We start from the raw sequence: 14,762 nt of genomic DNA on the forward strand, positions 1-14,762 counted from the left end.
ACCCCAGCCCAGCGGCGCCGGATTTTTCCGGACATGTTCAGCTTTTTGGGATTTCCCCCCGAACGGGGATTTGAGTCCCAAAAAGCCGGACATGTCCGGGAAATTCCGGACGTATGGTAACCCTATCTGTTGCTTTTTACAGATTCAGACTATCATAGCTACCCCTCTGATAAAGGAAAATAAAGGGTTCTGGAGGAAGTTGTATGGGTGATTTGGTAGGTACCACTGTTTTCTCTAAGTAAGCAATGACATGCCCCAGCACTGGCTTAGGGACACTCTGCTGGCGGGGACTCCATCTTTTGGATGAGACACAAAAACTGAACTCCTCACCAGTTGTGGTCATTAAAGCATTTTTGACACTTGTGCAAGTGAGGCAAAGACAGCTTTAAGCTACCTTTGCGATTCCCTGAATTATGGGATGACACTCCATTAATATGTTGCTTTTTGATATATAGTAAACATTTGATTAATGTTTTATAATAAACATATATTTTAAAAACAATATAATGTAATCTTTTGCACAATTATGAATTATTTTGTTAGTTTCATGTGTCTAGCTCTTTTTATGCAGTATTACTTCAAACATTTAGCAAGCCAAAGGCAAGATGCCAAGAAAAACAGCAGCTGCATGAGAATCTTGATTTTAAAATCTCAATATGACTGTACATGTCCAACATATAACCTTTGGGGACTGTCTTTCCTTGTTAAAAAAATGGCGGGATGATAAAGTAAATCAGACAGAATATGGACACTATAAAAATATTCCATTTTATGAGTCATTCCATGACACATGAGATAAATGTGTTCCTAACCATGTGTCACTTACCAGCCAAAATCACTGTGGTTTAAAATTGTGGGAAGGGAAGAAAGAATCTCAAATCTTGTATTTATTTATCATCATGGATTAAAATGTGTGTTCTTAAACAAAGGCACCAACACTATTGCTAAATATATACACACACACAAAGAGGTAAATGTGCTCAAAAGTTATTTTTTATGTGCATGTCACATTCCGGGGTGCCTCACAATGCTTTGCTGTTGTAGCTCCCAACCTGGGCCCCTCACAAACAGCCTACCAGCATGCAGGTCACATCCTGGGTGTTTCTATATAGCTTTAACCCTGGTCTAGCATCTGTGACCCCAGCAGCCTGTCAGCAACATACCAGTCACAATCTGGTTTCCACTAGCCTTGGTTACCATTTGCAGGCTCCCCCCAACACTCTCCAAGTCCCAGATTTTCCTCAAACTGTGTCTTCTGCACTGTCCAGCCCTCTCCTGGACAGTTTATGATTCCTGAAAGGAGGCAATATTCAACAGTTTGCAACTTTAAATGGAGTTACCAAACAGTTCAGTTTAAACACAGCACTGGATTGGTTTAGATTTAAAACAATAAAACATGTTCATTAACAAAAGAATATAGGATTTTAAATAAATTCAAGTACAGGAGATCAAGTTGGAAACGGTTACAAGAAAATAAAAATGAAAACATGCATCTAGCAAGTTTTGGTTCCAGGCTGTGTTTAAGATGGCCTTTCTCACCTACAGTCTTCCAGCAAGATGGTGACCCTTTCCTTGGTCAACATCTTTCCCAGTGGCCCAAAAGTGCTGGTGCCTTTGTCTTCTTAGGCTCCTCTCTCATGGTCCAGCGAAACTCTGACATGGATTCTTCTGAGGATTACCCCTCAAAGCAAAATTGATTCAAACAGTGAAGGTGGCGATTGGTGGTGTAGGAGGCTCCATGCTTTTTCCTCTCACCTGTTTGCTGAAATATAAATTTGCTGTCTCTCCTGCCATTTCCTCTCCCTGCTATCTGAAGAATCCTGTTTACTACATCTATGTAAATTGAGGTAAAAACACATTCCTCTGTTTAGGACAGACCTGTTGAACAACTTTTGCCTAGTCCAGGCTGAGTAGTTTTCAGCAAGTGCTAACAACACCATAGAGTGGGATTTTATAATTTATAATTGTAACCCCGAAGGAGATTAACTAGATTCCTGGGGCTCTGTCTGCTGGCACACAGCCAGTCCTGCCCTAGTCCTGTAGCATGCAGGCCTGGGACTCACCAGCTCCCCACACAGCCAGTAGTGCTCTTGCCCTGGCTGGCTCCAGATTGACTCAAAAATGGCTTCTCCCATTTCCTGAACTCCCTGGGAGGGGCATCTCACTCCCTATTGGTTGCTGGGCAGACTCTGAGTTTGCCTTGGCTCCCCCTCCCTACCAGGGACAATGTGCCGCTCCCTGAGCTGCCAGCAGACAGAACCCCAGGAATCTAGGTAATCTCCTTGGGGGTTACATAATATTGCTACAAATATTTCACCATGATATTATTGACTAGTGAGTTATTAGTTTTCAAATGATATCTCTCAAGGCATATTTTGTACACAGGTTATCACACTAGCGTGTAGGGTGCCAAAGGGGTGCTTTCGGTCAGAGTGTAAAATTTCCTGTGCTGAACATGAATGCTTATTTCCATGCCTCTTCTTGGAAATTTGTCCATAAAAGAACAAAGCATAGATTGTGGATAAATTCAGTAAACCAGTTATTCATCTAGATTAGCGATGCAAGCAAGTCCCTGTGAATATGTTTGTCTCAACAGAAATATTAATGAATTTAGAATGTTTTTCACTCTTTTCCTCCTCAGACCACAGTAATCAAATAATTTCTTTAAGTGATTCCGTTTCACTTTAATTGCAGCTTTTAAAAACAGGTTAATACCAGCCATCCATATTTAAACTGTAGATTTTATGATTATGCCACCCATTAAAGGTTTTATTTTCTTTGCAGAATAAAATAATCATTGATCTTTTTCAGCTGAGTGCTATTAAGACAAAGGGTGTAAACATCAACTGATTAAAACATTGCTTTCAATGCTTTATTAAAATTTATTTTTAAGCAGTTCTACTCATTAAGACTTGACAAATCTGAAGAGTACTTCATTTAATTTCCTTTATGAGAATGTTTTGCATGCAAAACAGAGTCTGAGGAATCCTTAGTCCCCCAAAAGGGCTGCTCTGTAGCCGAGTAGTATGCTATGACTTTCAGATAGCTTCTTACCTGCCAGCCCACTCTGCAGTGCCTGCTAGCACATATGCAATGCAGAAATAGTTAAGTAGGAAAGCTTTATTCCTTCTGTATTACTAACCATCAATTTAAAAGCAAACATATATAAGGTCTTTAGATGCTATTCATTTTTTAAAATAAATAAATAAATTACAACAGAAAATTGGAAGATACATTTGGGATTTTTAAAGGACAATTTACCCTGACTCAACTTCAGCTCAGGATCTGATAATGGCACACATAAGTTTTCACCTCCAGGTCACAAATCAAATCCAGTCATTTGGTTGACAACTACTAAGACTTAGTGGCAAGGGGCACCTTTGGCTAATTACACACAGATGAACCAGTTATAAATCTGACTATCAGTGGGGCAGCCTTGGGAGTAGCAGAACAAAGAACAAGCACCAATAAGCTGCGATGAGTGACTGAAGAAATAATATACTACCAGGAATATATTGGAGAGGTTGCGTGATATCATACAAGAGTTGGAATTCCACACGCCACAGGCTCAACTGATTCCATGAACAGCATTTCTCTCTGCATTGATATACTCAGATCCAGAAGGAATACAGGCTGCAGTGACTGCCCACAAAGACCACCAGTAAGGAGACATCAATGGGGACATTCAACGAAGCCATGAAACTGGTCATTGAAGAAGGTGCTGTTTTTTGGCCAACACCACTGTTCTACCTACTGGGGAAAAATCATACTTATGGTCCATAAGCAGCTGAAAAGACAGATCTACCACTGACATATAGCGCACGCCAAACAATTGGTAGACAACAGGAAATAGAGGAGATGAACAAGGGAATTATATCCTGGCTACGTATGGAGACTCTAGATTCAAAAATACCATGGGCACTATGTTGTTCAAAGTAGAGAACAACCTAGGATATTTTAATGTGATCTTAAAGTTTGCTTCCCATTGCTGGAAGAAATGTGATCACTTGAATGTCTGTAGAAAGCAAATACAGAATGAGTATGAACACAGCTGTTGCAAATATAATTTAAATTCAAACGCAAACTTTTCATGGATTTGTTTTTGGCAACATTCATCCAGTTCTGCCCAGGAATAAGCCCTTCTAACCTTGCAAGACTACTGCCATCCATCTGGCAAAATGTGTCTGCTGCTCATCACAAGCACAGAACAGCTTCAAATTCTCTTACTGGAGCATAATCCGAAAAGAAAATTGCAGAACATTGCTCCAACCAACTGTCAGGAAATTCAAACAGCTCCAAGAGCAGGGCCAATAGAGCTGTTGAAACATAAGGTAACATTTAGAATGCGATTACAAGGACACCATTGTTGGGGTCTGGACTGAAACCTGCTGGAGACCTAGTTGGTTGGGTGCTAAAAGAAGCTGAAAGCTATAAAAGAAAGACAGCAGTGGAAAGCAGTCCTAAAGCAACCGCAGTCAGTCATGCTCACCCCAATATAGGAGGATCAACCAGTACTACAGAGTCAGAATAGCAACTCCTAGCATCCCTGCCATGTCTGATTGTTGACATAAGCTATAGATGAAAGACAGGAGAATGGCTGCAGCTTCTTTGGGGTTGTTGGCAGTAACTGGTCTAAGTTGCTCCAGGGGACTGAATGCCTGGGTAAACACAATGACCATCTTTTCACTGTGCTTCTTGAGCTGTGTGCCCTTCAGCCATAGAAGAGGATCTGAGTCAGGGCGTATTTCAGGAAGGGCGTAGTGCAGGGGTGGCCAACCTGTAGCTCCGGAGCCACATGTGGCTCTTCAGAAGTTAATATGCAGCTCCTTGCATAGGCACTGACTCCAGGGCTGGAGCTACAAGCGCCAACTTTCCAATGTGCTGGGGAGGTGGGGTGCTCACTGCTCAACCCCTGGCTCTGCCACAGGCCCTGCCCCCTCTCCACCTCTTCCCCCAAGGCCCACGCCCCTTCCTACCCCCTGCCCAGAGCCTGCCGCACCCTGGCTGCTCCCCAGAGCCTCCTGCATACCGTGAAACAACTGATTGCAGCGGGCAGGAAGCCCGGGGAGGTGCTGATCCATGGGGCTGTTGGCAAAGAGGACACGCTGGGGGTGGGAGGAGGCAGAGCTGATGGGGACTGCTTCTGGCTTATTACTGTGGCTTTTTGGCAATGTACATTAGTAAATCCTGGCTCCTTCTCGTGCTCAGGTTGGTTACCTCTGGCGTAGAGCATAGATTAAGGGTTAAAGGATTCATCAAACAAACTTGGCCTCTGCAAATAATTGAATGTTTCATACTAATGTTGATTCATTCATCTGAGAGTACCAAAACAAAATGTCTGAATTGCCTGGATTTTGTTTTGTTTGCTTGTTTGGCTACTCCCTGCCCCCTTTTTCTTCTGTTTGTGAACCAGGCCATTATTCCTAAATTTACCCAGTTCTATTGAAGTCTGATTACAGCTTTTTCGAGCATTTTGGCAAATATTCCAGTTGAACAGTGCTGGAGATGTGGGCTCTAAGAATCAGACACCAGAGTGAAGATAGCTCCCAAATGACTTTTGCTATTAGTCAAAGACAAAAATCCTGCTCACAGAAACCTGTAACTGACCGGCCAAGCAGTGGAATCTTGAGTCTCTCTCTCTTCTCTTTACCAGAAGCAATAACATCCCTCCTGCTCTGTTTCACCATTACATTTAAAAGGGTTTGCTACATTATGGCTCCTCACCTGACAGAGTGCCTGCACTTTTAAGCCAAGTTAAAAATCAGTGACAACGTAAGAGTTCGTTCTTATTACCAAAACCTTGTATAAAAATGCTGTTTTGATTCAGACTAAATTGAAGCCATGTTTTGCCATGACTATCCCTTCATTGAACCAGAGTATTCTGACTGCTGCACTTTAAAGGACATTCTATCCTGCAGAAAAATAGTCGCATTTAGTTAACCCAGACAGTTTGGTCATTACGCAGAGTAATGCAAAATAACCAGTTTTCATTTTGTCAATTTCCTACTGCCAGCAATGACGGTTTGTAAAACTCACCAGTATTTCTGATCACCCTGGCCCCCAAAGCTACATTTCATCCATAATAAACAGCAAACTGGCTCTTTCCTGGCTGAAAAATTACCTGAGACCCTGAGCCTAAAGAGAAGATTTTCAAAATATCTTCTGGAGGGCTCTTTGTGAGCTCCTCTTCTCCATATGTCCTGGTCCTAAACCCCCAGGAAATTCCTGGGTCAGCAACAAGTCCTTGTGCACTGTCTATTCCTACCAATTGCTTGCTCAGGTCGCTTACATCAACCAAGCAACCATAGGGCTACCTTCTGTGTTAATTAGTTGAATTGCTAATAAACAGTGGCTTGCCCCTGTGCAGGTGTGCAAGGCTGCAGGAGGAGAAAGGCAACTGCCAGCAAAAGGGCCAGTCACAATTGCTCCCTGCTAACACCTATAGGGATGGGGTGGGGAGGCCTCAGTTACCTGAGCATCAGCTACTCAGGGAGGGTGTAAAATCTGACTTACAGCTGGAAATTAGTACACCTGGCAAGCATGTTCATGCATTTTCCAGGAGACACTGAAGTTCTTGTCTCCCAACTCCATTGGCTTAATGCCTCACCCTCTTCCATATGGCTAAGTGCTCCATAGGCAGAAGAGAGATGCGGGGCCCTTAAATACTGCAGCAGTGTGTAAATGGCTGGAAGACAAGTCAAGGCACTGAAGGCGAACTATACATTGAACAAGAGGCCTCTATAGAATATTTCATCATTTAAAAATCCATGTGTACTGTATTTCTGGCACATAGCTGCACTTCTTTAAAACCAAACTGAGACTCTAAAGAGTAATCACGGGTTTATTGCTTGGCAAAGGACATGTCCGGTGGGGGTGCACAGAAATAAAAATGTAGCTGCTTTTGGAGGGGCACTTTCTGTGCCTCCCACAGCCAGAAGAGCTGGCTCTCCCTCCCCCCTCTCCCCTCACCCATGCGGCTGGAGGAACTGGCTCTCCCTCCACCCCACCCCCACCCCCGTGGCCAGAAGAGCTGGCTCTCCCCTCCCCCATGGCCGGAGGAGCTTGCTCTCCCTCCCCCGTGATCAGAGGACCTGGTTCTCCCTGTTGCGGCCCCAGGGCCAGTGGAGCTGGCTCTCCGCCCTTCCCCCTGTGGCCCCAGAGCCAGTGGAGCTGGCCCTCCCCCGGCAGCCAGAAAAGCTGGCCCAAGGACACAGGCCCAAGGCTGGAGGAGCTGTCATCTCCCGCCCTGGCCCGGGGCCAGAGGAGCTCGCTCTCCCCGCCCCAGCCCCAGAGGAGTTCTGAGCCTTCACTGACTGGGTGGGGAGCCTGGCATGCCCCTGCTTGCCTCCCCTTGCGCACACCCCGGACCTGTCTTACCCACGATCTTGGTGCAGACTTTCCATTAACCGCACTGGGAATTCAGTATGTGGAATGAAGCTAGAATGTGCAATTTCACAACCAACATGTCCAGCTTCTGGCCTACAAACAGTTGTTTGGGGTCAGGGAAGTTATGAACATTTTCTAGCTTTCACATTACATAAGATAGGCATATTCTTTAGCAGAATAAGTCCACAAAATGTCAAGTAATATTTATAGAAACTTTTGCAGAGTAGCGAGTGATCAGAAAAAAAACACAGCTTGGAGAAATTCACAGGTTAGTTTTCAATGCAGTAATTAAAAGTGCTTTAAGTTCATATTTCTAAGACTCCAATGCTCAGATATTTTTTAAAAGTATTTTATTTTGTAGCTGAAAGGTGTGGCGCGCCGAGAATACCAAATGTATGATAAACACATTTGAGATGTTTATTTATATTTATATTCCTTATATTTATTTTCCTACTGCACAGATATTCTTCTTCACTGTAACCAAAGTTATGATACATTTTTTTTAATTAACAAACTCTGTAAGTATTCCATCCTGTTTCTATCCAAAATCTCATATGTCCAGATGCAATAAAAACTCTGTTCAACTTCTTTACCACATAAACTCACACTGAACTGATAAGTTTGAGAAAGAGATTCTTCAGGGCTTGCACAGCAGTACGCTGTCTTCAATTTAAATGGCCAAGTTGTTAAAATTCCTTTTTAAGTATGACTCCGTGGTACGCATTTGCTGTACAATTAAGTATATAGCACCTACAAACGTTCAGCTTACCAGACTAATTAGCATGCTGCTTTTATGCTTTGTTTTAAAAATAGAAAATGTCAAATTCATGACACAGAATGAACATTCAAAGATAACCTGAAAAACACAAGAATCTGAAAAACACATGAACAGGAGGCTGCCAGGCAACTCACCACATTCTATAGGTCACTATCCTCCGATCTCACTGAAGGGTAGCAAAAACATCTACACCATCTGCTCAAGAAACTCCCTGCTATCGCACAGGAACAAATCTACACAGACACACCCCGTAGCGCCCCAACCAGGGGTATTCTATCTGCTACCCAAGATCCATACACCTGGAAATCCTGGACGCCCCATCATCTCAGGCATTGGCACTCTTATAGCAGGGTTATCTGGCTATTTAGACCTCTCCTCAGACCCTACGCTACCAGCACTCCTAGCTATCTCTGAGACACCACCGACTTCCTGAGGAAACAACAATGCATTGGTGATCTTCCTGAAAACACCATCCTGGCCACCATGGATGTAGAAGCATTTACACCAATATTCCACACGAGGTTGGACTACAAGCTGTCAGGAACAGTATCCCTGATGAGGTCATGGCACATCTGGTGGCTGAGCTTTGTGCCTTTGTCCTCACCCACAACCATTTCAGATTTGGAGACAACTTATACCTTCAAGTCAGTGGCACGGCTATGGGTACCCGCATGGCCCCACAGTATGTCAAAATGTTTATGGCTGACTTAGAACAACGCTTCCTCAGCTCTCATCTCCTAGCTCCCCTCCTCTACTTGCGCTACATTGATGACATCTTCATCATATGGACCCACCGGAAGGAGGTTCTTAAAGAATTCCACATGGATTTCAACAATTTCCACCCCCACCAGCAACCTCAGCCTGGACCAGTCCATACAAGAGGTCCACTTCCCAGACGCTACAGTGCAAATAAGTGATGGTCACATAAACACCACCCTATACCGGAAACCTACTGACTGCTATACTTAAGTCCAGCTTCCATTCCAAGATACAACCGCATTTGCTCCAATCCCTCAGACAGAGACAAACACCTACAAGATCTTTATCAAGCATTCTTAAAACTACAATACCCACCTGGGGAAGTGAGGAAACAGATTGACAGAGCAAGATGGGTTCCCAGAAGTCATCTACTACAGGACAGGCCCAACAAGGAAAATAACAGAACACCACCAGAAGTCATCTACCACAGTACAGCCCCCAGCTAAAACCTCTCCAGCGCATCATCAACGATCTACAACCTATCCTGGAAAATGATCCCCCACTCTCACAGGCCTTGGGAGGCAGGCCAGTCCTCGCTTACAGACAGCCCCCCAACCTAAAGCAAATACTCACCAGCAACTACACACCACACCACAGAAACACTAATCCAGGAACCAATCCCTGTAACAAACCCCATTGCCTACTCTGTCCCCATATCTGCTCTAATGACACCATCAGAGGACCCAACCACATGAGCCACACCATCAGGGGCTCATTCACCTGCACATCTACTAATGTGATATATGCCATCATGTGCCAGCAATGCCCCTCTGCCATGTACATTCGCCAAACCAGACAGTCTCTATGTAAAAGAATAAATGGGCAGAAATCAGACATCAGGAATGGTAACATACAAAAGCCAGTGGGAGAACACTTCAGTCTCCCTGGACATTCTATAACAGATTTAAAAGTACCCATCCTTCAACAAAAAAAAACCTTCAAAAACAGACTTCAAAGAGAAACTGCAGAGCTACAATTCATTTGCAAACTTAACACCATTGATTTGGGGTTGAATAGGGACTGGGAGTAGCTGGCTCACTACAAAAGCAATTTTCCCTCTCTTGGTATTGACACCTCCTCATTAATTATTGGGAGTCGACCACATCAACCCTGACTGAATTGGCCTTGTCAACACTGGTTCTCCACTTGTAAGGTAACTACCTTCTCTTCATGTGTCAGTATATTTATGCCTGTATCTGTAATTTTCACTCCATGCAGCTGAAGAAGTGGGTTTTTTACCCATGAAAGTTTATGCCCAAATAAATCTGTTAGTCTTTAAGGTGCCACCAGATTCCTCGTTGTTTTTCTGAAAAACACAGTGAAGCTATTTGGCTTTCCCTGTCCCCTTTCACCAGTCTCCCCATGTCCTCCATCCCCAACATCTTCTACCCCAGATGCTTGATACTTCTTGTCCCGTCTTCACACAGGCCAGAGGTCAGTTTCTTTCTCGGCGGCACCCATTAGTAATTGCTTCAGCTAACCCTTCTGAGACCCAAATTGAGAGATTTTAAACAAAATAATATTGTATTGGGGATTTTACTGAAATGTGGATAAAATCATAACATAAAAGATAATTGTTAGCATTATTGTTTAGTTCTATTTCAGTAACTCCTAGAGCCCCAATCAGTATCAGGACATTATTGTGCTACGCAATGTGTACGTACACACACACACACTCTCTCTCTCTCTCTCCCTCCCCACCACTCCCCACCCCAGAGAATTTACAATCTGAGTAAACTGGATTGCTTGTATACACATCACTCCACATTGCTTTTATATCTAACTCAACTAGATCCAGAAAGACATCTAGCATCACCCCTTAGATCTATTAAAAAACGAATGTAGCCTGCTTTTAAGCAGAGTGTTTCTCTAGAAGCACATTCATTACTTAATTGCACTATGATTTTGCACTGGCTGCATGTTTCTAGGGAGAGTTGTTTTTCACTGATAAAAACATGTCTTGGGACCTGCCGACCTGAGAGATGTCTACTCTCCCCTGTGACACTGCTGCAGCTGCAGTTAAGCAGAAGCATTTAGGCTAGATTCCCCCTACCCCCACCCCATGGTTTAAAAGAAAGGGAGCTGGAAAGTTGGCAGCATGGGGCCCAGGACTCTGGAACTTACCCCCAATTTGCTCTGAAATGCCCAAACGAGCTGATCTTATGCATATACTGCAAAACCCATCTGTTTGCTAGGACTTTGGGAGAGACAGAGGGGTTTTTTGAGGGTCTGTTGCCTCATATAGGATTTGTCACTTCTAGGTCTCAGTAATTTGGTCAATGCTAATATATCTGCTATTGGAATGAGTACCTCCACTAGTAGCGACATGGAGTATAATATAGCATTTAAAGCACAGGGTTAGAAAGCCAGAGTTATGGATATTAGTCCCAATTCTACTACTGACTTGCTGCTTGATTTTACTTTAGTCTCATAACACGACTTATTTATTTCATACGACACTGTGAAACTCAGCTAATACAGGTTTGTAAAGGAATTTGAGATCATTGGTTATAAAGCACTCTACATATTTACAAAAACATGATCATACATGAACAAATGTATTTGGGAAAGACATCTTGGTCAAATCTTACATTTGTTCTCTTTCTCTCATGCTAATGTACATCCTTGTCAGAATGTCCTGTTGAAAACCAAAACTGGCTGTACGCTACCTTATCCTTAGGCTGATTATGTTCCACTGCAGCTGACATGTCCTCACAGATTTTTTTCAGACTGGAAAGAATTTCTAGAAATATGCAGGATTTCTCTGCCAACCAAACAAGCATACATGTTTACAGAATGCCTTTATCCAACTCAGGTTTACAAACTAAATGTAGCAATGTTCAATATTGTGTTGTTCAGATGGAAAAGTGGAACTCAAAGCGGGATACCGCAAATCAGAATGCAGGGTCATGTTGCAGCTATGAAGTATGTGAGGATGCTGATGGCAACAGCTGAGAAGACTGGTTCCTCATGCTCAGGAATGTCACTTTCAGCAAAGGTGAATTCAACAGATGGCAAAGTATCAGGGCTTGTCTGTACTTAACATGCGGCTTAAAATGTGGGGCTTCAGTGTAGATGCTACCTATGCCAATGGGAGGGGTTCTCCCATCAGCTTAGGTAATCCATCTCCCTGAGAGACAGGAGGTAAATTGACAGAAGAATTCTTCCATTGACCTAGCACTGTTTACACGGGGGGCTAAGTCAGCTTAACTGTGCTGCTCAGGGGTGTGGATTTTTCACATCCCTGAGCAACATAGTTACGCCAACATAATTTTCTACTGTACACCAGGCTTTAGAGACAGCAACAGTAACACTGCATGAGACTGAACTTCAGGCAAGGGACTAGGTGTTCTGATACATTAATCCCAGCATGCTAGAAAGATGGGGACAGAAGCAGAGAGAGTCTAAGTATACATGGTGGTGGGGTAAGCAAAGAAAGGATTGCTAGTAGAAAAATGTTTGGTGATGAGCAACAAAAGGGGCACTGGTAGGAGACCATTTTTACTTTCTCATTTCCTGAATAATTGTAATGCATCCTTTTTTTTCTTCAAAATGTACTATAGTAGGAATGTATATGTTTAATTAATAAATACTTAATTTGAGTTGGGACACTCAAGAAATACCTGCCACTTTTGCAAATGTGGGGAGGAAGGCAGCTCCCAGAACGCACCACACACACACACACACCTACTTACCTACCTACCTTTGAGGCCATTTCCAGAAGCATTGATTCTGAGAAAGGGCACTTCCTGGAATGGCCTTATAGTGCCTGCTCATCGGCCACTTGCAGCACTAGTATGCTTTTGCAAGTTCCACGTAATGGTACATGACATAATAGCCCTAAATGGGGGGTTTGTTTAAAAAGAAACAAACAGAAAAGATGTGCATGTAGCTTCATAGTTTGAAGACGTTTAGGATTCAGTCAACACTGCAATTCTGCTAGTGAACAAAAACTGGCAAGTGAAACTAACAATGATAGTGTAATTGGCCAGTTTTCTACACTGGATTAGATGCAAAAAGTAAACAAGCAGCAAAAATCATAAAAAGTCAATCAGATTTTTAATTTCTTTTTTAATTTCGTAATAGGCCACAGAGCCAGTGAGAAAAACCTAGGCTATGGCCTGACCACTTTTTGGTCAAGGCAAACGTGAATGGTGCTGCAACCCCATGCACCAAGTCGAAATGCCACTCTCTCAGATCCCTCTGTCATAGTCTGAGTAGGTGGCATTGCAGCCTGGTGCTTGGATCACAGTGCCACTCAGGTTTGTGCTAGGTCAAAATGCCATTCACTCAGATTTGGAAGGGGTGGGCACAGGGGCTCAGGGGCCGGGGGGTCAGGCTGCTGGTGTGGAAGAGGATTGTCAGAAGGGGGGGCAAATCTATGTCCTTCCTCCATCCCCGCACACACACACTTGAAATGGGACTTTGCACTCCCTGAGTTTCAAAACTTGTTATCAGTAACACTGGTAAGAAAAAACTGTGGGGTTTAATCTTACTACATTTCTGGATATGATTTTTATCTCGACAGGGTGTCTTTCAAAGAGGGATACTCTTTTAGGGAATAGTTTAGAATTGGTGCTATGCTCCTGAGGATTTCAAAGTAATCAGCTTGCAGCTTACTGCTTCTGAGGTCTTCATTAATGTGTGTTCTTGTTAATTGCTTGCATTTAAGACTAGCAAATATTATTAGCAATTAGTACATTTTAATAACTTTATGGTAAATAGAATACCCATAAATATCATAAACAAGTAGATTAATTAATATTTAATTACTGATATTTATTATAAATTAATTACTTAGAAAATTGACATGTTCCTTTACTACTCCTAATTATATATATATATGAATTAGAATTATTTTCTTTTGATTTGGAAGTTTCAGCTTCTTCTATCTTTTCTTAATGTCATTCCTTTTCAATATCTAGTATTTGTATGTAAGGCAAGGGGCTTTGTGCATCTTGCAAAGGGGGCTATGATTGGTACTTGGTTTTAGTGCTGCAATGGGTGCTTGCTTGATTTTAGTCAGGCAAAAAGTAGTAAAATGCAGCAAATGTGATATCAACTTAAAACCAAGTTATAATTTTGTTTACAGAATTAATTATCTCAGCAGATATAGGAAAAATGGAAGGATTATGAAATAGGCTTTTGTTAGAAAAAATGGATGGAAACATTTAAGTGGTAACATTTTTCTCAAAGTGTGATGGATCATTTATAATTAGCAATTATTAAAAATACAACTACCATAGATTTTAGTTTCAAGGGCAAACAAAGAAAAAATCCTCAGCTGAAAAAGAAAAAATACATTGTTTTGTTTTCTGATATTCAAATCTGCAAGTATAGCATGTATTAGTTATGTTTTCATTGTTGCTTCAGTTTGTCCCTGAAGTTTTGCTGTCGATATTCACGCACATATGTTACTATTTAGGATTTTTAGTGAAGCGTGTTGGTGACTGACAATGGAATTCTATCATCATGAGAGCTATTCATCTTGGATCCACCCCATAACACATGTACCAAAACCTAGTCTGGTAAAATGTCCTCATATCCTAAGTGAAGACAAAGTTCCATTTGGAGCCTACTTGTGTCTCCAGAGAATTGTAAATTGGAGGAATAGACATTAATCCATCAGTGTGGTACTTACTGCATTGAAATTGGGGAAGAGATTGACTGCTGCTGCTGTATCCAGGGGAAATGGAAGAAATGGTTTAATATCCAGCGATGGTTGTAATGGTGGGGCTGGAGTACGCACCAGGGCTGGAAGAGCAGGGCTCTGGCATGTGCCACCTTCAAGGAAAAATATGAAAGAAGATAGTAAGCAAGTGATTCTTGGTATGAAAAA

At 42.5% G+C, this 14,762-nt stretch overlaps 1 protein-coding gene across 4 annotated transcripts in view; it reads right to left on the reverse strand.

Annotated features, from left to right (window-relative positions):
• Nucleotides 1-14,762, reverse strand: part of ZNF385D (zinc finger protein 385D) — a 622,231-nt gene that overhangs the window by 175,070 nt on the left and 432,399 nt on the right. For all 4 annotated transcript variants that reach the window (XM_034760769.1, XM_034760770.1, XM_034760772.1 and 1 more), the window contains one exon: nucleotides 14,565-14,707. In XM_034760769.1, coding sequence (XP_034616660.1) covers nucleotides 14,565-14,707 — 143 coding nt within the window. The remainder of the gene's footprint in view (nucleotides 1-14,564; nucleotides 14,708-14,762) is intronic.

The sequence above is a fragment of the Trachemys scripta genome, chromosome 2, assembly GCF_013100865.1.
Source record: "Trachemys scripta elegans isolate TJP31775 chromosome 2, CAS_Tse_1.0, whole genome shotgun sequence".
In the NCBI taxonomy this organism is placed as follows: Eukaryota; Metazoa; Chordata; order Testudines; family Emydidae; genus Trachemys; species Trachemys scripta.